Genomic DNA, 24,160 nt, shown 5'->3' on the forward strand with positions numbered 1-24,160 from the left:
AAGGTAAAACAAGTTGCACAATCTTAGCGACATTTGAATACTCGTGGTTCTTTTATACAAAATACAATCCAGTTATGATTTTCCCTTATTGGATCGCATTTAGCAAAAAGAGACAAGCGCGATCACAGTGTGTTCGAAGTCGTAGAACTTCCTCTTTCTTTTTACACACATACATACATTAATCCACATTCACACCGCAGCCTCGCGCTCTGCGATCCAATCGCCATTGCCCCCTATCTTCCCAGAGATCATCAGGTTATTGGCACCTTCTGATCTCCTCTTCCACCCCTCACTGAGAAAAAACTATGGTTTATAAACCTATTAGAGGTAAATATGGAACACCTATAATAGTCGTAAATAAACTAATGATTCTCGGTCTGTGAACCATACTAAGGTCCCTGTACCTAATTAAGGTACCCCGTACCATAACTAAGGTATATGTGCTATTATTATATGTAGAGGTACTACTATTAGTGGTGTTCCATATTTACCTCTAATAGGTTTATAAGCCATAGTTTTTTCTCAGTGCTTGTCGCCAACCTTCCACAAGACAACCTTTTCCTCTTTTTTTTTTTTTTACAAACTAGAGGGCTCCGCCCCCTGGCCGCTCCGCGGCCCAACCCCCTCGTATATTCTGTCAATTCGTTATGAAAATATCACTTAATTTTTTTTAATTTACATTATTCTCGTAAATTGTATTAATATTAATACTGCTGAAGTTCTGTTAAGTGCTTATTCATTCAAAAGATCATCTTCAATTTAGCTAAAAACTTACTTCAATTAAGGTTGGAGTTTTAAAAAAAGGTGAATAATCAGTTTGAAACGGTTTATATGGGATAAAATAAAATGGATGGAAAGCAAATAGGATAGAATATAATATAATATAAACGAAATATAATAGGTTTGTCATTAATAAAACGGGATGTATTTATATTAACCTTGATAAAAGGCCACAGGTCGGTTTGATATTTAAATTAAAGAGTGGCGGTGATGCGTAACAATTTTTGGATTTGCTGCTGCAATTCCCGAGTAGTAGTGATCGCCATAAATTGCGATTTAATCGGAGAATATATCGCGATTTTATCGACGTCGCGATTTATTGCAATATTATCGGATAAAAAAATCGCGATTTTATCGACGGCGAATCATCGCAATATTATCGGGAGAAAAATCGCGATAAATTGCAATAAAATCGCGATTTTATCGAACGCGATTTTATAGAGATAAAATTGCAATAAATTGCAATTTTTCATCAACGCCTACTAACGCATGAATGACGCTTATGAAACATGTTTCTATGCCGCCGCCGCTGCCGTTTTTACCAAGGTCCGTTGGTAACTTTACCATCTCTTTTTTTTATCAATCATTGGTAATGTTAGAAAGGCAGACCGGTATTTTTACTGATTTTTCCAGGTAAGAATACCACTTTTATTCGTAATCAATTCCCGGTAACTTAATTTACCATTTTATCTCTGTAATTCTACCACAGGCGATAAAAAATATCGGCGTTTTTACCAAGGTCCATCGATATCTTTGCCATCTCACTATTCTTGGTAATTTTACAAAGACAGAATGATGAGATTACCAGTAGAACCTCATTTTACCAACCGTATTTCATAAAGTACAGTACGTATTTCATAAAGTACAGAGGAGGGAAAATAAAAAAAAAAAAAAAATCCAATGAAAACTCGGTGTCAGTCAACGCAATGTAAAAAGTTGTAAGGTTGCGAAGCGCCGATCCATCTACATAGAGGCAATTCGCACTTGGGAATCATGTTGCGGCCATAGCCTAATGGAAAAGTGTTGGCCTACCACCGTGGCGACTGAGGCGATAATCGCTCATATGTTGATGATCCTAGCGATTTTATCACCGGTAAAATCGACCGGTAAACGTGATGGACGCACGGAGAACGCCCAGAGTTAACGCCAGGGGATGAAACCCCTTGGAGACTTGATGGTACAATTTTTTATCTACCAATATTATTCACGGTAAAATTAAATCACCCAACCCAAGTAGCATTTTTCAACGGAAAAATTGCGATTTTATCGCCGATAAAATAAAAATAATAAAATAATATTGGTTAAGTTATATACATAATAAAAAAAGGTTTGTTCATAGGGACAAAATTAATTGTTTTTAAGATAATAAGTACATTTTGCATTCCTCAATTTAAACAGTAGAAAATATACAAAGTTAATGCAGAACTTCTTGATAAACAATGTTCATTGCTGTGTTTTTATTTTTGTCGTCATCAAAATTAATGATTTTTATTTTTAAACCCTCTTTAGTCCTACATCTAGACAATGCTACATACAGTTGCCCGTGAGCGAACATTGGTCTTTCTTTATCTATAAAAATTCCCACTCTGTCAAACGATTGCCCTTGGCTTTTACTAATAGTCATAGCAAAAGCTAATCTAACGGGGAATTGTTTCCTATTCAAAACAAAAGGTAGGTTCGTTTGTTCTTTTGTGTTAAGTGTAATTTTTGGTAGTGAAACTATTTTTCCTTTTTTTTCTCCGGTTAAAATTGAGCAATGCAAAATGTATTTATTTATTTTTAAGACAATTAATCTTGTCCCATTGCACAATCCATCCTCGATACAAATGTTGCGTAGTAACATAACCACAGCTCCTTCTTTTAACTTCAAATTTTGACTTGGCATTCCTGAAGGGTTCAGTGAAGCTAAGTATTCTGGTTGATATCTCAGAGTTAACTCGTCTTGGTCTGTCAGGTCTCCGTCCACTGCAGTTGCCCAACTGAATCCTTCACTCACAATTGTTTCTCCTTCCATTTTTGAGAGTACTTCTTCATTCAATCTGTCAACTTCACAATTTCTGGATGCAAGAAGTATTGATGTTTTTAATGTTTCTTCGTTATATTCTTTAAAAATGCTATCAACAATGTTTTCATTACATATCATTTCTGATGGGAATTCAACTATTTCTTTCTTTCCATTTCCGATTTGTAGCAGCCATTCACTGAATTCTTCGTTGTTTGCTCTCATATTTTTTTTTCAAGTGGAAGATTTTGAAATTTTTCCATTAAGGAGAGCTTATTAAAGCTGATTTGACTATTTGATTTCTGCTTCCTTTCTTGAGGTGAACCGAGAGGTGAAAAAAACTCAGCTGTTTTTCATCACATGATAATGAAGTGATGCAACTGATAATGAAAAATAAGTCGCAAAGATAGGAGAGGGGAATTGTAATGAAATACATACAATTATTAATAATAAAAAATTAAATCAATACTATTTCGAACAGTAGAGAAAAAAGAAGATTCATAATTGCCGAACCGAGAGGTGAAACCGAATGGTGAAATAATACATACAATACATACAATTATTAATAATCAAAAATTAAATCAATATTATTTCGAACAATATTTTCGGGGGTCCGAACCAGATTTTGAAACTTTCACTTGTGATTTTGAAATTACCTTACATTTAATTTGGATATTATAAGCATATTCATTTAAATCTTTAATTTTTTTGAAAGAAGACATTCCGAAATTTTTTTTAATTTTGTTTTTTGAAGGTTAAAACTGAAAAACCAAGTGGTGAAAAATACTTAGCTGTTTTTCATCACATGATAATGAAGTAATGCAACTGATAATGAAAAATAAGTCGCAAAGATAGGAGAAAAGAATTGTAATGAAATACATACAATTATTAATGATCAAAAATTAAATTCATATAATTTCGAACAGTAGAGAAATAGGAAGATTCGTAATTTTTTGTATAAATGGGGAAATTTGGGGGAATTTGGAATCGATAAATGCGGTTATCGGAACGTGCGATTATCGATACATGCGATTTGTTGTGTTTGATTGTGTTTCATGGTGTGTTTGATGTGTTTGATTGTGTTTCATGATGTGTTTGTTGTGTTTGATGTGTTTGATTGTGTTTCATGATGTGTTTGTTGTGTTTGATGTGTTTTAGGTGTATCATGATGTGTATATTGCGTTTTACGTGTTTCATGATGTGTTTGATGTGTTTGCTATGTTTCATGATGCATTTGATGTGTTTTATCCCGGTTCCTTAACATAGTTACATCCACTATTATAAATGACTATACTGTATAGGTAAAATTACTGCATATTATCCCGGTCACTCTGAAGAAATCCGGTTTTATCCCAGTCATTACTGCTTTAGAAAAAAACGATGTATCGAAGATCGATACACAAAGATCGATATCCTTCCTGTTTTCCCGGTTTCTTAATATAGGTACATCCCGTTTTATCCATGACTATCCTGTATAGGTAAAATTCCTCCACTTTATCCCGGTCACTATGAAGAAATCCCGTTTATACCAGTCATTACTGCTTTAGAAAAAACGATGTATCGAGATCGATACACAGATCGATATCCTTCCTGTTATACCAGTTTATTAATATAGGTACATCCCGTTTTATCGATGACTATCCTGTATAGGTAAAATTCCTCCCTTTTATCCCGGTTATTATGAAGGAATCCCGTTTTATCCCAGTCATTACTGCTTTAGAATAAAACGATGTATCGAAGATCGATACACAATGATCGATATCCTTCCTGTTATCCCGGTTTATTAATATAGGTACATCCCGTTCATCCATGACTATCCTGTATAGAGGTAAAATCCTCCCTTTTATCCCGGTTATTATGAAGAAATCCCGTTTTATCCCAGTCAATACTGCTTTAGAACAAACGATGTATCGAAGATTGATACACAAAGATCGATATCCTTCCTGTTATCCCGGTTTATTAATATAGGTACATCCCGTTCATCCATGACTATCCTGTATAGGTAAAATTCCTCCCTTTTATCACGGTTATTATGAAGAAATCCCGTTTTATCCCAGTCAATACAGCTTTAGAACAAACGATGTATCGAAGATCGATACACAAAGATCGATATCCTTCCTGTTATCCCGGTTTATTAATATAGGTACATCCCGTTCATCCATGACTATCCTGTATAGGTAAAATTCCTCCCTTTTATCCCGGTTATTATGAAGAAATCCCGTTTTATCCCAGTCAATACTGCTTTAGAACAAACGATGTATCGAAGATCGATACACAAAGATCGATATCCTTCCTGTTTTCCCGGTTTCTTAATATAGGTACATCCCGTTCATCCATGACTATCCTGTATAGGTAAAATTCCTCCCTTTTATCACGGTTATTATGAAGAAATCCCGTTTTATCCCAGTCAATACAGCTTTAGAACAAACGATGTATCGAAGATCGATACACAAAGATCGATATCCTTCCTGTTATCCCGGTTTATTAATATAGGTACATCCCGTTCATCCATGACTATCCTGTATAGGTAAAATTCCTCCCTTTTATCCCGGTTATTATGAAGAAATCCCGTTTTATCCCAGTCAATACTGCTTTAGAACAAACGATGTATCGAAGATCGATACACAAAGATCGATATCCTTCCTGTTATCCCGGTTTATTAATATAGGTACATCCCGTTCATCCATGACTATCCTGTATAGGTAAAATTCCTCCCTTTTATCACGGTTATTATGAAGAAATCCCGTTTTATCCCAGTCAATACAGCTTTAGAACAAACGATGTATCGAAGATCGATACACAAAGATCGATATCCTTCCTGTTATCCCGGTTTATTAATATAGGTACATCCCGTTCATCCATGACTATCCTGTATAGGTAAAATTCCTCCCTTTTATCCCGGTTATTATGAAGAAATCCCGTTTTATCCCAGTCAATACAGCTTTAGAACAAACGATGTATCGAAGATCGATACACAAAGATCGATATCCTTCCTGTTATCCCGGTTTATTAATATAGGTACATCCCGTTCATCCATGACTATCCTGTATAGGTAAAATTCCTCCCTTTTATCCCGGTTATTATGAAGAAATCCCGTTTTATCCCAGTCAATACAGCTTTAGAACAAACGATGTATCGAAGATCGATACACAAAGATCGATATCCTTCCTGTTTTCCCGGTTTCTTAATATAGGTACATCCCGTTCATCCATGACTATCCTGTATAGGTAAAATTCCTCCCTTTTATCCCGGTTATTATGAAGAAATCCCGTTTTATCCCAGTCAATACTGCTTTAGAACAAACGATGTATCGAAGATCGATACACAAAGATCGATATCCTTCCTGTTATCCCGGTTTATTAATATAGGTACATCCCGTTCATCCATGACTATCCTGTATAGGTAAAATTCCTCCCTTTTATCCCGGTTATTATGAAGAAATCCCGTTTTATCCCAGTCAATACAGCTTTAGAACAAACGATGTATCGAAGATCGATACACAAAGATCGATATCCTTCCTGTTATCCCGGTTTATTAATATAGGTACATCCCGTTCATCCATGACTATCCTGTATAGGTAAAATTCCTCCCTTTTATCCCGGTTATTATGAAGAAATCCCGTTTTATCCCAGTCAATACAGCTTTAGAACAAACGATGTATCGAAGATCGATACACAAAGATCGATATCCTTCCTGTTATCCCGGTTTCTTAATATAGGTACATCCCGTTCATCCATGACTATCCTGTATAGGTAAAATTCCTCCCTTTTATCACGGTTATTATGAAGAAATCCCGTTTTATCCCAGTCAATACAGCTTTAGAACAAACGATGTATCGAAGATCGATACACAAAGATCGATATCCTTCCTGTTATCCCGGTTTATTAATATAGGTACATCCCGTTCATCCATGACTATCCTGTATAGGTAAAATTCCTCCCTTTTATCCCGGTTATTATGAAGAAATCCCGTTTTATCCCAGTCAATACTGCTTTAGAACAAACGATGTATCGAAGATCGATACACAAAGATCGATATCCTTCCTGTTATCCCGGTTTATTAATATAGGTACATCCCGTTCATCCATGACTCTCCTGTATAGGATGTAAAATTCCTCCCTTTTATCCCGGTTATTATGAAGAAATCCCGTTTTATCCCAGTCAATACTGCTTTAGAACAAACGATGTATCGAATATCGATACACAATGATCGATATCCTTCCTGTTATCCCGGTTTATTAATATAGGTACATCCCGTTTTTCTAGGACTATCCTGTATAGGTAATAATCCTCCCTTTTATCCTGGTTATTAGAAGAAATACATCCCATTTTTATTTCTGTCTACCTATCAATAATTCCTTTACGGAAGAATACATTTAAATTTCCCGGGGATTTTCAATGACGTTTTCTGATTGGTTAATGAAAGACCAATGAGAATGCGAAATGACACGGACGTACACACAAAAAAGGCCTTATTTTTTTTTACTATAGTAAGATAAGATACTTAATATATGTACAGCACTAACATTCACACAATTATTCCGCTTTAAAATTATCTATATATTTATTGGTGGGAGGCAAAAACTATTCACTATTTTGCGAGATTTTTTGGATAATTATGAAGATAAAGAAGCAACATTTTTACAACACTAACCGCGCTGGTTCCTTTCTGCTAAATGCGATCCAATTCTTTTACTATGAATACTACTTCTAATTAACCTCTCTTTAAATGCGTTACCCAGATCCCACGAACATTTTTTCTAAGCGAGAGGTACTCATGGGTTCTTTGGAGTCGGCGGAAAGACCTCGGAGAAGAGGGACGAAATCTGGACTTAGCCTTGTCCTTGATGAGTGACGTCACATTCGCGGTGCTGAATTCGAGTTCGGCCCAGCTGTATGATGTCTATAAAGTCAACGGGCGCGAGGCGGGCGATTTGAACATAACCGACGCAGGCTATTGGACCAAAGAGGAGAGAATTCAATGGAAGCTCACTCAAACTAGATTGCAGAGAAGGAGGAGTATGCACGGACTGAGAATCTCCACCGTCATGCTGGTAAGTCGAATATCGGGCTGACCATTGAAATCCATCGACAAATCGATAGACAAAGAAGGGAAGAAGAAACGGGTGGTTGTTATGGACTGAGGGCGAAGATGATGGACTAACTGGATCGCATTTTGCAAAAAGGAACCAAGAGCATTCCAATGTAGAAAATGTACATTCCAAAAAAAAATGTACATTTCCAATGTATGTGATTGTGCATTTTTGTTTGCCTTACACTGGAAAAAAAACAAAAAAAAAACACATTGGATCTAGAGTCCGGACTCTTAAAAACATCGACAAGAAAAAATACTCTTGATTCAATCGGATTTTTGCTTGAATCAAGAACCAAGCCTCTTAATTTGAGCGGATTTCCTTTTGATTTAAGTAAAATCTGATTGAATCAAGATTACTTTTTCTTGTCAATGTTTTCAAGAGTCTGGACTCTAGATCGCACGTGTTTTTTTTTGTTTTTTTTTTCAGTGACAAATATACGCAGATTATCTAAACTAATTGTATCTTTACTCCCAATAATATATAACTTAAAGACGAAAATTACCTTTGTAGATTTAATTTTTTGGCATGATTTCAGTAATTTTATTGAATGAATGTAAGATACACAATCTTGGCAACATTGGAATGCTCTTGCTTCCATTTTGCAAAATGCAATCCAACTGTAGAGGGTCTCTGGCCCTAGTTGCCCTCAGTTGGATTTGCCCTCCTTTGTCCATCGCAGCTCTCCGTTTCTACCATTAGGATAGCTTTTCTTTCAGTGTGTCGTCTTTGTCTACAGCTTTGTCTATCAATTTCAGCAAAAGTCTTAGCCGTGATGAACCCTTTGTTTTTTTGGAAACGTGAACCGCCTTCAATTGAGAGAGTATGCGACCCGCAAACGTCTAAGCTCTTATTCCGAGCCCCTGAGCGCTAATCCGATCCTGATTAGATTGCCAGTGAGGAATCTCTGTAATATAATGTCTCTATACGCAGTTAAACATTTCCGTGTTTCTTGTCATTTTTGTGTCAGGTCAACCTAAAGGACCTGGTTGCTTAACACACTTTTGTTAAAAATTAACCCCAACCAGGGTCAGGGCCGGATTAAGGGGGTGGCCACATGGGCCGCGGCCCATGGCGGCAAATCGAGGGGGCGGCAAATTTTGCAGTTTTTTTAAATATAGGTATAAAAAAATCCGATTCAGAAATAAAAAATTACAAACGAGAAAAGGCTACAAAATCTCTCATTTCCTGAGAACGTAGTAATTTCTAATTTTGTCGTCTTTCAGTGATACAAGAGATAGCACCTTTAATTAGTCAAGTTAAGAGAGAAACCAAACACACAATTTGGCCTGGAACGGCGCGACTTAGGGAGAAATGATGAGGAGGACTTGAGATGAAAAGGAGAAGTCCTCGGCGCGGCAAGCGGCATGTAACACATATTAGCGCCTACAAGACTGCACGAATACTTCACGCATTGCATCAAACACAGTGCGGTTATTGTGGTCAGCGTGAAACGGATAGCGCCTACAAGAATGCATAAATACTTCCTGCATTGCACCAAACTTAGTGTGGTCAGCGTGAAACGCATAGCGCCTACAAGACTGCGTGAATACTGCACGCATTGCGCCAAATACGGTGCGGTCGGCGCGGCGCGGCGGCGAAAGTTAAAATCATTAAACCAAATTTTGTGTTTGTTCTTCCATAATTTTTTTGTTCAATTCTCATGAATGGAAGGCCTTGTCCATTACAGATAGGTTTACGAAACTTGACTTTCGCGCAAAGTTCCGTGACCTTTTGCTAGTAGTGTTGACAGACAGGGCTTTCCCAAAAAATGTTTCCAACACGAGTAAACGCGTCTTATGCACCCCTCCCCCGCTGGCACGTTCACTTGATGGTTTTTATTGATGTTTTATTGATGCAAAATACATGCGGCCCATGGGTGGCAAGTAGGAAAATCCGGCCCTGACCAGGGTTACTCTAAAACATCGAATTATGACGAAAGTGTCCTGCCGAACGTACGGACTCTTTTTTTCCTCCCCTTTTTCAAGGCGTAAATACACACGCACGGCGATTAATCGCCTTGTGTATTTAGGCCTTCAGAGGTTGCGACTTGCGTGTGGCTATAGCGCACTGAATTTCCACCGATGCGATTCAGGGTCGGTCCTGAAGGCTGGCGACTAATTTTTAGGTTGGCCACGGATTTTCAACAAATAGAGATTTGGTTCCTTCAACCCAAAGATTCGGTCGATTTGACACAGAGGAAACACACAAATAGATCAACCGACAGCTTGTGCTTTTTCGTGCCTTACTCCCTATATCAACACAAGATTTTGGTTACCTTTTCTTACTGTGTATACTCATGGCTAATCTCTCCAATTTTACACGCACCTATAATCTGTCGTGCTAAAGAAGAGGGCCGTATGAACATTCGAGAGTTGCCAAATTTTCCCGAATAAAGAATGTATTTTTGAAAAAAGTTATGCGCGCTTCTTCCTTAAAATTTTCCGATATTCTAGATTTAATCGGGAACAAAATTGTCTGAAAAATTGGAAGAAAAATATTCAGAATTTTACCAGTATATTCGTTGGTTATTAAAGGAAATGTGGCAACGCCTGAAGGCTCATACGGCGTTTTTCCTTAGCATGACAGTGCTCTTGGATGTTATTTTCGCCTCTTCTAAGGGAGAGGTGTTGTACAGCTTATTTTTTTCTGCGGAGCGTGAAAAGGAACCGGCAACTTAGCGTGGGTGTCACGCCGAGTGGAAGTATGGATTGCTAGAAAATGAAAGTCCTCCCATTCAAAATAATTAGCTTCACGGTCTGGAGCGGACTTATTAACATTGGAATAAATACAAACTGCCGAGTTATCACGTCAGCTCAAGCCCCGTTGCTTAGCGCTCGGCTAAACCAGCATCAATGGCGTGGCGTGAATTGCGATGTATCGATTGTTCTGCCATTTGAAGCTATGGTAAAGAATCGATTATTAAGGTGTTCGCTGCGAACGCCCTGTTTATCGATCCTTTTCCATAGGTTTAAATGGCAGATCAATCGATATATCGCAAAGCACGCCACGCCACTGACCAGCATCGTTTTTTCTCTTTTCCTCTCCCGCATTCGACACATTCTCTCGCGTAGATTCCTCATCCGAAAATGCGCGTATTCTGCTGCACCGGAGGCAGCACGTGCCGAAAGAAAAGTTCGAGTATAACCGCGGAATCAGAGGACAGAATAGTACAAAAATGTGACTGAGCCAGTCAAAATTTCGAACTTCCGTGATTTTTCTTTTTCGTACGAAGGAAACTCTGTGAAAACTTCAAGGAATAATGCTGATTTGTCCTTTTTTAAGAAAATAAAACGGGAGCGGAGACTTTAAAAGACCGCACTGAAAAAAAATTCTCGGCGTTTTTACCAAGGTCCGTTAGTACCTTTACCATCTTACTTTTTTTTACCAAATTTTGGTAATTTTACCAATACAGACTGGTAAGCTTACCTAAAAACCGGTATTTTTACTGTTTTTTTTTTCAGGTAAGAATACCACTTTTATTGGTAATCAATTCTCGGTAACTTTGCCATTTTATCTCGGTAATTCTACCACAGTCGATAAAAAATATTGGTGTTTTTACTAAGGTCCAGTAAAATTACCGAGAAAGTTCAATAATTTTACCGAGAAATCTCGGTGAAATTACCAATTCCATAAATGGTAATTTTACCAATAAAAAACTGGGATCAAATAGAACCCTGAATTCTTGGTAATTTTACCCTTTTCTTAGTAAATACACCGAGATTTTCTTTTCAGTGCGCAAACTAGAGTACCTGTATACCGAGAGTATGGACAGATGTGAAACTCCGAAAATTCATCAGGCCTTCACCGATGCGATGCTTCTGCGAATAAAGTTAGGGCCCAGAAATGCAGCCACCCTATGAATTTCAATTATCCAGAACGATTTACTAATACTATTTTTACGAAACGTTGTTTATAAAGCACGTATTTGACTCAATTTTTGCATAAATTTACTCATTTTTGCGGAAGAACGCTCATTTTTGTACATTCTTGGCCATCTTGGTTAGAATTGGAATTTGCAGACTCTGCAGACTGGCATTGAAATTTTGTGTGTTAGAAGTTGGTTAGAAGGATGGCTGCACTTTTGGGCCCTGAGACCTCCATGAAGCGATCTGTCCATACTCTCGCTATACAGGTACTCTACCGCAAACAAGAGACGTGGTTTGGTAGTTTCATCTTCAATGTTCTGTCTGGCTCCGTCTTTTACTACATCGGGAAATAATAGCAAATCAATGTCATAAAGATCAAGTTGTTTAATTACTTAAAAGTGAAATTACATCAATCCATAAGTAAATGAAATCAATAATTAAAAATAAAACCGGTCTACAGTTTCACCGACGAAATGAAACTCAGCAACATCCAAGAGATTGTGGTCGGTCCTTGCGCTTCAGGTCCCAATTCCATTTTGTTTTGGCGGGCATTTTAAGTTTCGGACCGTTTTTATCGCAGTTCGATCTTTCGTAAAGCATTAGACAGTGCTCAGGGCTTCCAATTTCGCGATAGCCGGCAAAATTACCTCGTAAATTCCGGCATGATTCGGTGCCCAAAAAATTTCCATCGTTCCCGATGAATTGTACCTTTTTGCCGGGCACATAGATATTTGCTGACCAGATACAATCCGCACCTGAGGAAAATCAAATCGAATGTCTTGAATTTTGGAGCCCTGTAGATTTTGATCTTCATCGAAATGGTTCTAATGAGAGATGGACTTCGTTTTGCAACAAAGTGTTATCACACGATCATGTTATCGTAAGCAAAAACAAGTTTAAACATTAGTGCATAAATGAATTAAAAATTATGTCACGATAAAAGAGTAGTAGTAGTATGTGATATGTATTTTTTACCATAAAAATAGAGGTTAAATTTTATTTTATTTTTTTTTAAGTATCAGCAAGGCTTACGGGACTGAGGTTTTATAAGGTTTCATCTGGTCTATGCAAAATTCAGGGATCAGTATTGGGTTCCTGGAGATGTTGAGCACAAGTCTAGTAATGTTACTAGACGGGTGATTCATAATGCGTATTGATTTCGTTCCCACTAGATTTCGCGAGGATCAACTACAAGCAGTGCCCTAAAAACTGCTATCCTTATTTTTTGTTTGTGTAAAATGGATCCTACTTTTACGAGGAGAGGGAGGGAGCAGTTAGAATAAAATAAATCTATTGGAGTTTTGTAAAGCTTCGAATAATAATACAAATATTTTAAGTTACCTGCAGAGATGTCAGAAACGACCAGAACTATACTCACTACGGAGATACAAAACAACGCTACTTTCATGATGGAGCAAAACGAAATTTCGCGACGAGCAGAACTTGTCGTTTAAATCGTGTTTGACGGGGTCGCAGTAATTCTATACTTTATATGAGTCGCTAATCGTGTCCTCACTATTTTGTTATCGGGTATCGCTTGCAGAATGACTTGAATATCGTGATGCATGTGATGCACGAGGTGTTTCCAGTTTATTTGACATCCTTTACAATGATATCATTTTAATGACATATTCACGATCGTTTTTTATCTTTGTCTCCAAACGTGTGCGTCACTAAGAATGCAGGTATCGAAATAAAAATTGCAACCTATAAGACAGACTGTAGTATGAGAAAAGAGATTAAGTTTAGATTGGTACTTGGGGGCTCTGCCCCCTGGCCGCTATGCGGCCCAACCCCCGGGGCGCTGCGCGGCCAGCGAAATCGTCGAAATCTCCCGTAGGCGGTTCATGAGCAAATAATTTTAATTGGAAAACAAAACAATGTTTCAAAGAAAAATTTTCCGCCAAACAATATTTTTAATGACTTTCTCCTTACTCTGAATTTTGGTTCCTTGTATAGAAGTCTACCTTGACAGGGCCACAGCCACATATAGCTGTCCAAGACTAAACAAAGGCCGAAAGTAAAGACCCACTCTATTAAAACTCTGACCTTTGGACTCCCCTTCCTCACTCCTGCCCATCGACCGTCTTACTCCCCTTCCTCGCCCCGTCCATCGAGTGTCTTTTTTTTCTTTTTTTTATCTCAGAAATGCATAATTTTACAAATACTTTACAAGTCTTATCATTTAAATATCATTCATATCATGTATTAATTCAGGATTCACTTTAATTAAGTGTTTGCGTCCCGAAACACGCCGGAATTACCAACAGGTATATCATCGGCCGGGGTTATTGTTACATTCCATCGAGTGTCTTAAAAATGATTCGTTTAGAAAAGAGAGGGTTTTCCTGTAAACTATATATCGTATCCTTCGGGTAAAAACGTAAAGTTAAAGTCCGTAGAGGATATATTGGGTTTTTAAAATGAAATTGTTATGTCGAGCAAGTTGCTAATCAAATTTTTGCAATTAAGACTGCTCACTCAGCTCAGCTCCTCGCTGGCTCATGAAAACACTGAAAATATTATTACCGCTCTTTAGCCTCTCCTCTTCCAGTGAATTGGAGGCGGCCCGGCGGCCCTTTCATAAACATCTCCGATTTACCTTTAGGTCTGCCAGTATAAAAATAAAATTTTCTGAAATTTGTATCGAATAAGTGTCACTCATATATTCTGATAGGGGAGGGTGTGGGTTCACTGAATACAGGAAGAAATTTTAGCACAAAAAAGGGAGCCAAACGCGAAATATTGATACCAATGTTTATTTTTTTTTTCATGGGAACTTCAGTTTGCTATGTCTTAGAAATCGCTCTGGTATTTTTCCTCTCTTTTTCTATGGGAACCCCAATACAATGGGATGGTCTTGAAAATCCCCAGTGTTGGTTTTTGGTTTTCAAAAGCACACCACGAAAGATTCTGCAACTTTTTCCGGAACAATTAGTTCTAGTGAACAGCAGTGTTGCGCAAGCACTACAGGTTGTTTTATTTTATTTTATTTTTTATTAATTTTTTATTTTTAGTTAACCCGGTTCCCAACGTATGAGGATGATCAGTTTTTGAACAATTACTATAAAAGAGAATTGGACGCTGTCCCTCGACGAGATTACCAATTCTGGCTTTTGATGGAAGAGCTGTACAATTTCACGTAAGTTGACAGTGAGACACAGTGGTTATCGCCCAGTTCACGGCGGTTTGAAGTGGACCACGTTCAACAGAAAGGAACCAAACCACATCATCTAAAGCCAAATTTAACTGGGAAATTTTATTTTTTACAAGAGAAAATTTTTGCGGATTCCTTTGAAAATTTTGCTGAATTTGCTTCGTGCTGTGCATAAAATTCCCTGAAATATGCACAGAAATCCGCACAACCGTTTTCTTGTAATAAAGTAAATTACCCAATTAACTTTGGCAATAGTTGATGTGGCTTGGTTCCTTTCTGTTTAACGCTATAAGTTCACAATTCCTTCTAATTAATTCTAATTAAACATTGTTAACCTTTTCCCCCAGTTTTTTTTTATAAAAACTTGAATAAAACTGAAGTCGTCACTGGTCTGGTCAAATCTGAAAGTTTCCCTTCATTCTTCCAGGGATACATGGTATACCACCCAAACTTTTGCTAAATCATCAGCGTCTTGTCAGCGGGTCGCTTATAAATTATACGCCAAGCTGGAATTCGGAACTAATTTTGAATTCCTATTCCTTTGATATACACCATTGCACATGTTACGCAGGTCTGGAACTACTCCCGAATCGCGTCCTCCTCGATAGGAGGTATTTTTCCGAAACGGAACTATGTGCATTAAGACATGAGCCCTGAGACCTTTAAGAATATATGCATAACAGAGCTCACGTTGTAATACACATAGTTCCGATTGGTAGAAATACGTCCAATAATCCCCCCTCTCCCCCGGAGTATGCGAATAATGGTGTACTTGTCAACATTTTTGCCATATGTACGTATCTAATTTGTAGAAAACCAGCATTCAGCATCGATTTTTAACAGTGGCGCGGCGTGCTTTGCGATCTATCGATATTTCCCCATTTGAAGCTGTGGTAAATAATCTATTCTTACGGTGTTCGCTGCCAACACCCTGTTTATCGATACTTTTACATAGGTTTAAAAGGCCGATCAATCGATATATCGCAAAGCACGCCGCGCCACTGATTTTTAAGTGAGACCACGCACGGCTAAACACCCTTTCCTCCCCTGAACGCTTCATTCCTCTCTCTCTCTCTCTCTGTGATGTTTGACATTATCCATGAAAATCAGATTCTTTTCAACTTAGCATAATACGCAAATGATGATCTTAGAATAATAAATTGTGAATGGATTTGAAATCATTTTTCTTAAAAAATTGCAAGATTCAAGAAAAATTGGCACCTATTAGTTTCTATAAAAAAAGGAAGAAAAAAAAACACCCCAATTATTTTTCACCTTATTCGTAGCGTCCAAGTACTACGAGTATGATTTCATTTTCTAATATGGTTTTCTCGTATGGCCTCAGCTGAAATATCTTCTAAAAGTTTCGTTCTCGGCTTCAGTCTCATGAGTTTAGTCTTGAAATTGGACCGAGTTTATCAGAAAGGAAGTAACCCACATTTTCGAAAAAATTGAGTTAAGAATGTTTTCGAGTTTCACTAGCCGTATATTTTCTTCTGCCGAAAACTGAATGTCGGAAAACAAAAATTAGCTCATGTGATAAGAGGCGGGTCATAGTTTATTTTCTACATTGAGCCTTATGCAGGAGGAGAATTTCAAAATCCTTTCAAAGTATTTTCGTGAAATCCCTCTCTTTTTCAAACGAATTAATCTCCAAATTTAATATATTCTTTCCTTGTCCTAAATTTTAACTTTGTACTACCTTTTGTGACCCCTAATTTTTAAATTTTTAAATTATTTTGATCTCTCCTCTAAGGTGTTAATGGCTCAATTGTTAAAAGCACCAAATAAACGTATCTACCAACCAACCATAACCCACAACCTGCATTTCTTGTAATGTCCCTCTCTCAGTTAAACATGTTTTAATAACTTGCCCTACATTTCATCATTAAGATCCAAAATTTTCCCTCCACTTTCTGATCTCCATACCATCCTTTCAAAGTATTTTCGTGAAATTCCTCTCTTTTTCAAACGAATTAATCTCCAAAGAGCCATGCACAAATTCGCCCGTTTTTGGGCCCTCGAAATTGGGGTCGGTGTGAGGTTTTTTTTCATCTATAGGGTGACCCTTTACACATAATAAAATTTCAGATTGAGTATACGCACCGTTTTTGAGATATGGGGGGGCAAAGTCCCCGATTTTTACTCATATTTGCAGGTATTTTATAGTCGAACTTCGGCTGCTACAAGGTACCGGATGTAGATATTGAAGCGCGGTTTGCGGTGATTTGTCAAGCTATTTCTGGATTATTTTTTCACATCTTTTACAAACCCGCAAATGGTTTTTCGGGGGGGGGGGGGGGAGCTTTATTCATATTATCATGACCGTTCGTATACGTCTTACTGGCATTAATTGCTTCGTTCTCGACTCCTCTCCACGCCGTAATCATGATGGTATTTTCTGTTAGGAATCTTTCTTCTTCTTTATATTTGACCAATTCTAATGTTGTCTCCCCCTTTCTCCCTTTTTAACCTCCCCCCCCCCCAATTCTAAACACTCCCTCTCAAGTGTATATTCCTGTGCGGCAGATATGAAGGTGTTATTTGTGGGGAATTATTTTCTGTCTTTATGGTTGATAAACTTTGACCCCACCTATTTCCTCCTTCCCCCCTTTACCCCTGTTTCACCCCCCCCTCAATTTCCACCGTACCTTACTCGAAGTTGTCTGCTCCCTCCGCAGCAGAAATGAGGATGTTTCCAGCGAAGAATTTCTTACTTTTTTAAACTCAATACAAGGGAGACACCCCCCACCCTTTTTTCTCTTTCCCATCCCCCCTCACTAGTTCATATTTCCTACCTTATTCCCTCTTTCCACTGCCCCCCCCCCCTCTTTTCTCTTTTTTACATGCTTGAATACTTTTTTTTGTGAGAGTATAATAGTTATCGGATAGTGTAATAGTTACCGGAAACATCCTCATTTCTGCTGCAGAGGGAGCAGACAACTTCGAGTAAGGTACGGTGGAAATGGGGGGGGGGGTGAAACAGGGGTAAAGGGGGAAGGAGGAAATACGTGGGGTCAAAGTTTATCAACCATAAAGACAGAAAATAATTCCCCACAAATAACACCTTCATATCTGCCGCACAGGAATATACACTTGAGAGGGAGTGTTTAGAATTGGGGGGGGGGGAGGTTAAAAAGGGAGAAAGGGGGAGACAACATTAAAATTGGTCAAATATAAAGAAGAAGAAAGATTCCTAACAGAAAATACCATCATGATTACGGCGTGGAGAGGAGTCGAGAACGAAGCAATTAATGCCAGTAAGACGTATACGAACGGTCATGATAATATGAATAAAGCTCCCCCCCCCCCCCCCCCCCCGAAAAACCATTTGCGGGTTTGTAAAAGATGTGAAAAAATAATCCAGAAATAGCTTGACAAATCACCGCAAACCGCGCTTCAATATCTACATCCGGTACCTTGTAGCAGCCGAAGTTCGACTATAAAATACCTGCAAATATGAGTAAAAATCGGGGACTTTGCCCCCCCATATCTCAAAAACGGTGCGTATACTCAATCTGAAATTTTATTATGTGTAAAGGGTCACCCTATAGATGAAAAAAAACCTCACACCGACCCCAATTTCGAGGGCCCGAAAACGGGCGAATTTTAGCCCTTTTTGTGCAAGGCTCTTTAATGTATTCTTTCCTTGTCCTAACTTTTAATTTTTTACTACCTTTTGTGACTCCTACTTTAAATTTTTAAATTCTGTACTATATTTTGATCTCTCCTCTAAGGTGTTAATGGCTCAATATTGTTAAAAGCACCAAATAAACGTATCTACCAACCAACCATACATACATAAGGGGTAAGGTGTTAATGGCTCAATTGTTAAAAGCACCAAATAAACGTATCTACCAACCAACCATTCATAACATACATGCATACATATTAGTCGTTTTATAGCACTGCCTGGCGCTCTACGACACCTATAGCCTCTACTGCCCCCTATACACAGAAATCCTGTACTCCTGGCACACAGCCCCAGAATAACATACTCTGAATTACTAACATATACTCTCTTCATTCAATGATGTTCATCTGACAACGTATGTAGGTCAAGTGTAGTAACGACTGAACTTTTTGGTTCTGTGGTAAATGGGACATTTGACGGTTTGATCGGCAAAGTTCAGAGTGGAGAGGTGGACGTTGGTATGTCAACCGTATTTCAAACAATCGAACGGATGGAAGTTGTCAGTTTTGTGCACGTCCATATTGGCTACAGCAATTTTAGGTGAGAAACTCTATCATCAGATTAATTGGGCGTATTTCTGTGAAACGGACTAGGTGTATTAAGACATGAGCCCCGAGACCAATAAGAGTATATGCATAACAAGGTTCACGTCATAATGCACATAGTTCCATTTGACAGAAATACGTCCAATAGTTTACGGCAAATGGACCGAGTTTAACAGAGACGCACTAAATAGTAGTCATGTTTGAACCGAGCTATGGAGGTTTAAAGTTTCATTCGATCATATGATACTCAATGTTGTAAACAAAATTAAAAAACTATTTTCACATGGAAAATATCTCCTCGACTTCGAATTTTAGCAAGAGAAAATTAATGGCTGTTTAAATTCAAAACTACACCTAATACATTCTTGTCCATTTTGTAACTTGCATTCCTTATAACTTGTTCTAAATTATAAAGTTCTAATGGCACCTCTTAGATCGGCAAAATACAATAAGACCTGTATGGAAAACGTTAAATTTCTGCTTTTTAAGAAAAAAAATAAGAAAATAATAGGAAGTGGATGATTAAAATGCGGTGTCTTGTTCTTTGGTCCCATTATAATAATGGACGACGAGGCGTCAATCAGGGCCGGATTGAGGGGGTGGCCACATGGGCCGCGGTCCATGACGGCAAATCTAGGGGGCGGCAAATTTTGCAATTTTTTTTAAATTTAAGTATAAAAAAAATCGGATTTAGAAGAAAAAATTATAAACGAGAAAAGGCTATAAAATCTCTCATTTCCTGAGAGTGTAGTAATTTCTAATTTTGTCGTCTTTCAGTGATACAAGAGACAGCACCTTTAATTAGTCGCGAGTTAAGAGAGAAACCAAACACGCAATTTGGCCTGGAACTAGGACTGGATTTGGACTTAGGGAGAAATGATGATAAGGACTTGAGATGAAAAGGAGGAGCCCTCGGCGCGGCAATCGGCATGTAACACATCTTAGCGCCTACAAGACTGCACGAATACTTCACGCATTGCATCAAACACAGTGCGGTTATTGTGGTCAGCGTGAAATGGATAGCGCCTACAAGAATGCATGAATACTTCACGCATTGCGCCAAACACAGTGCGGTCAGCGTGATACGCATAGCGCTTACAAGACTGCGTGAATACTTCACGCATTGCGCCAAATACGGTGCGGTCGGCGCGGCGCGGCGCGGCGGCGGAAGTTAAAATCATTAAACCAAATTTTGTGTTTGTTCTTCCATAATGTTTTCGTTCATTTCTCATGATGGAAGGCCTTGTCCATTAGAGATAGGTTTACGAAACTTGACTTTCGCGCAAAGTTCTATGACCTTTTGCTAGTAGTGTTGACAGGGCTTTCCAAAAAAATAAGTTCAACACGAGTAAACGCGTCTTACGCACCCTTCCACCGCTGGCACGTTCACTTGATGGTTTTTATTGATGTTTCAAAACGAATGAGAAGGGGGCGGCAAAATACAGGCGGCCCATAGGCGGCAAGTAGGAAAATCCGGCCCTATGGCGTCAATGAAACTTTTAGTCATCACAGATTGGTGAGATCAAAGTGGAAGAAACCAAGGATAACACGAACGTGCACGAAAACACTGATAACGCTATTCACTGTAATTTTTCTACGGGATTTCCCGTCAAAATTAGACGTTAACTTGCCATTTTGGTATATCTTCTTATTGTCTTTCTTCTATTATAAGACGCAATTGTGTAAACACAATTCTGTAGCTCTGGAGGCCCTATTTCCTCTTTTTTCACGAAAATATTAGCCGGGTGAGAACTCAGCTTAATCTCTCTTCTTGGATTGCTGTACAAAACTTGACTATGAACACTCCACATTTGTGGGCCCAATAACGGAATACCATTAGAGGTCCATTGGAAGTGCGTTAAAAAATTATTTTCCGATTTCCGAGACTCCAGATTTTTAGTTTTCTATAATTTCCAACGAAAAGCCTCTGAGCCTTCCTGTAGGTATCCTCCACTTAAACCTATGCTAAATAATCGATTTTTGTCGGAGCACCTGGCCCCTACAAGAATCGATACATTTCTGTAGGTTTAAACGGAAGATAGAAAATGTTGCCAATTTCCTGGATCCGCCAATGGTTTTCTGGGGCACGAGCGGAACAGCCTAAGTCGAATAATGAATCCATTGAAACATTAGGGATATTTATATTTGTAACGTGTTATTAAAAACACTCTCATTTCATTTTCTCAGGCCCGTTTTTATATTTTTGCGACCAAAGGACAAGCATGATATTTGGGATTTAACCGAGTCCTTCACAGGTCAATTATGGTTTGCCACTGGTGTACTACTTTTATGCTTCATCGCTGTTTTCCATTGGTCATCCTGTTTACACGACGACACGCAGAATGAACGCAGCTCATTGCTTTTTATTGTTGCTGTCATGTCTCAAAGAGGTATTTTTTTAAGAAAAGGCAGAATTACAATTTTCATTCTTAATTTATTCGTTTTCTTTTAAAAATATATTACAGTACCTCAATTTATTTAAACCCTCAGTAATCTTGATTTTTTTATAAAAAATTATCGGGGCCCATTCATAAAATACGTTACACACCGGTGGGAGGGGGGGGAGGTCGCGGATAGCGTTACGCTATTCTAGGTGGCGGTAGCCACCCCGGCCCAATCCTAAAAAACTCCCCCTAAAAAATGACGAGACCAAATGAAAAAAAAAAAAAAACCGACGGGTGGCTGCTGCCTAACTAGTTATACACGAAACACCTCGACCGGGCTTTTATTAATAAACAGAGACCTCCGTCACAACAGCCTTTCGAAGGGGAGAGGGGAAAGGTCAAAAAATACCAAATTTAGCGTCACGTATTTTATGAATGGCCCTTGATGCATGGCTGGAGAAATAGGTATTTCTCTACCCGCCGGTTCTTATTTCACAGGGTTCTTCTGTTATTGAAACGTATTCTCAAAACATCATTCATCTGTAGAAAAAATAAGAAGAAAGAAACTAGCGCAAAACCTAAATCAAACTGTAATTGGATCGCATTTGGCAAAAAGGAACCAGCGCGATTACCGTGTTTTCAACATCGTGCAATTTCTTCTTTTCTTTTAAAAATACTTAATAATATGTTCGGTATTCAAATTTACACGATTATTTTTCTTTAAAATTAACAATTTTTTGGTGGGAGGAAAACACTTGTTGCCATTCTGGGAGATTTTTTAGATAATTGTGAAGAAGGAAAATTTTGACAACACTGTAATCACGCTGGTTCCTTTTTGCTGAGTGTGATCCAATTATAAGTTGCAGAATTTTTAATTTGTTTTGCTCTTCAATTTTTTCTTCCTCGAAGAGATACCAGCCGACTTCATAGGATTAACAATTTTAAAGAATATTTTTGTACGTTTGTACAGTTCTCAACACACTCCTGGTTGGGAGGTGTTAGACGCGATCCCTTATCATTTTTTGGCGCGGAAATTGTAAAGGACACTGGAAAAAAGCACAGTGGATCTAGAGTCCAGACTCTTGAAAACATTGACAAGAAAAAGGACTCTTGATTCAATCAGATTTAAGCTTAAATCAAAAGGAAATCCGCTCAAATTAAGAGGCTTGGTTCTTGATTTAAGCTTAAATCTGATTGAATAAGAGTATTTTTTCTTGTCGATGTTTTTAAGAGTCTGGACACTAGATCCAATGCGTTTTTTTCCAGTGGAGGGGATAGTAAACGCACAACAGCAATCATTGCCTTAAGCTCCCCGATTTTCAAAATTATAATTTTCCTGTCATGTTTTATCTCGAATTTTTTCGCACGTTCGTTTTCATGATTATAGTTCGACAGGCAATTCTCTTTTCAAATTTTCGAATTGTGATTCAGGTTTTTTTTTGTTGCTACGGAGTTTCCGTCACGCATTTGGCCGCGTTACCAGTGGCGTGGCGTGCTTTGCGATATATCGATTGTTATGCCATTTAAACCTATAGAAAAGGATCGATCAATAGGGTGTTCGCAGCGAACACCTTAATAATCGATTCTTTACCATTAGTTTAAATGGCAGAACAATCGATACATCGCAATTCACGCCACGCCACTGCGCGTTACGGGCAAGATGGACCGGGACGCGGAGCCCCTGTTTCATTGATAACTCTGTCGATCCAGATTAGTGTTTGCAAACACGTATTTCATCGGGTAATCCGGGATAATCCGTGCCGTTTCGGGTGGGCAATTATTACTTTTGCACACGATTTCCGCATGGCGCGTGGACAATCTGCATTTCCTTAAAATACTACCGAGTGCATTTTAGCGGTGACGTTGTCAGTTCGTCTTATCAAAAAAACTCAATGATACGAGCGACGCAGGCTGAGGGTTAAATTCAGTCTAACATCTCAAGTAACAGGTTACAAAATGAAAAAATAATTTCCTTCTTCTCTTTGCCAAAGCATAAACTTCGCTACATTGTGTAAGTAAATGTGTCAATTTTTTTTTGATCTCATTCATAAATTTAATTAGTTGTGTTTGTCAAAGGTACACTTTATGAGTAAATTGTGTGGTGTATTTTTTTTTATTTTTTTTATTTTTATTTATTTTATTTTTATTTTTTTTTATTTTTAATAAATAAAGTTAAATAGAGAAACCCGTTTTATTCTCACTGCATCAAGAAGAAGATCCGTTGCGCATCTTGAGGCTAGGTAGGAACTTAGTTTTGAAAACCAACATTTTCTTTTAAGAGTTAATTTTTTTTAAATTTTTGAATAGAAAAATCGCGTTGCGAAAAAGAAAAGATTGTTATCGTACCTGAGATTTTTACTTGGCGAAATTAATAGCTCTCTTGACGCGCCGAGCATTTTTCTTAGAGCACTGTGAAACGGCCGAAAAATACGTGTTTTTTTGTTTTAAGGAATCTGATTTTTCTTACTGTGAAGGTTTGAGAAAATGCAAAGGGGCCGCTTGTTGTGCATCAGGTGTCTTTAAAATTTTTCCAAATAAAGAAGAAAAATGCAGGAAACTTCCGAACTTTGAGTGATGAGCCACGCAGCGATCTGACTGCACTTGCTCGAAAAATAACCATTTTTCTTGATGTATCTT

General features: G+C 38.1%; 1 protein-coding gene and 1 long non-coding RNA gene across 4 annotated transcripts in view; one reads left to right on the plus strand and one right to left on the minus strand.

The window, feature by feature from the left end:
* LOC109038111 (ionotropic receptor 75a) overlaps nucleotides 1–24,160 on the plus strand; it is a 37,436-nt gene that overhangs the window by 6,979 nt on the left and 6,297 nt on the right. For 2 of the 3 annotated variants that reach the window (XM_019053065.2, XM_072302313.1), the window contains 4 exons: nucleotides 7,524–7,835; nucleotides 14,761–14,885; nucleotides 18,958–19,134; nucleotides 21,327–21,529. In XM_019053065.2, coding sequence (XP_018908610.2) covers nucleotides 7,524–7,835; nucleotides 14,761–14,885; nucleotides 18,958–19,134; nucleotides 21,327–21,529 — 817 coding nt within the window. The remainder of the gene's footprint in view (nucleotides 1–7,523; nucleotides 7,836–14,760; nucleotides 14,886–18,957; nucleotides 19,135–21,326; nucleotides 21,530–24,160) is intronic. The other variant, XM_072302312.1, reaches the window with a different exon arrangement.
* Nucleotides 12,379–13,221, minus strand: LOC109038112 (uncharacterized). The gene is made up of 2 exons (XR_011900184.1): nucleotides 13,085–13,221; nucleotides 12,379–12,498 (listed from the first exon to the last, which is right to left on the minus strand). It is a non-coding gene; the product is annotated as an uncharacterized lncRNA (long non-coding RNA).

Source organism: Bemisia tabaci, chromosome 7 (genome assembly GCF_918797505.1).
Source record: "Bemisia tabaci chromosome 7, PGI_BMITA_v3".
NCBI classification, from domain to species: Eukaryota; Metazoa; Arthropoda; class Insecta; order Hemiptera; family Aleyrodidae; genus Bemisia; species Bemisia tabaci.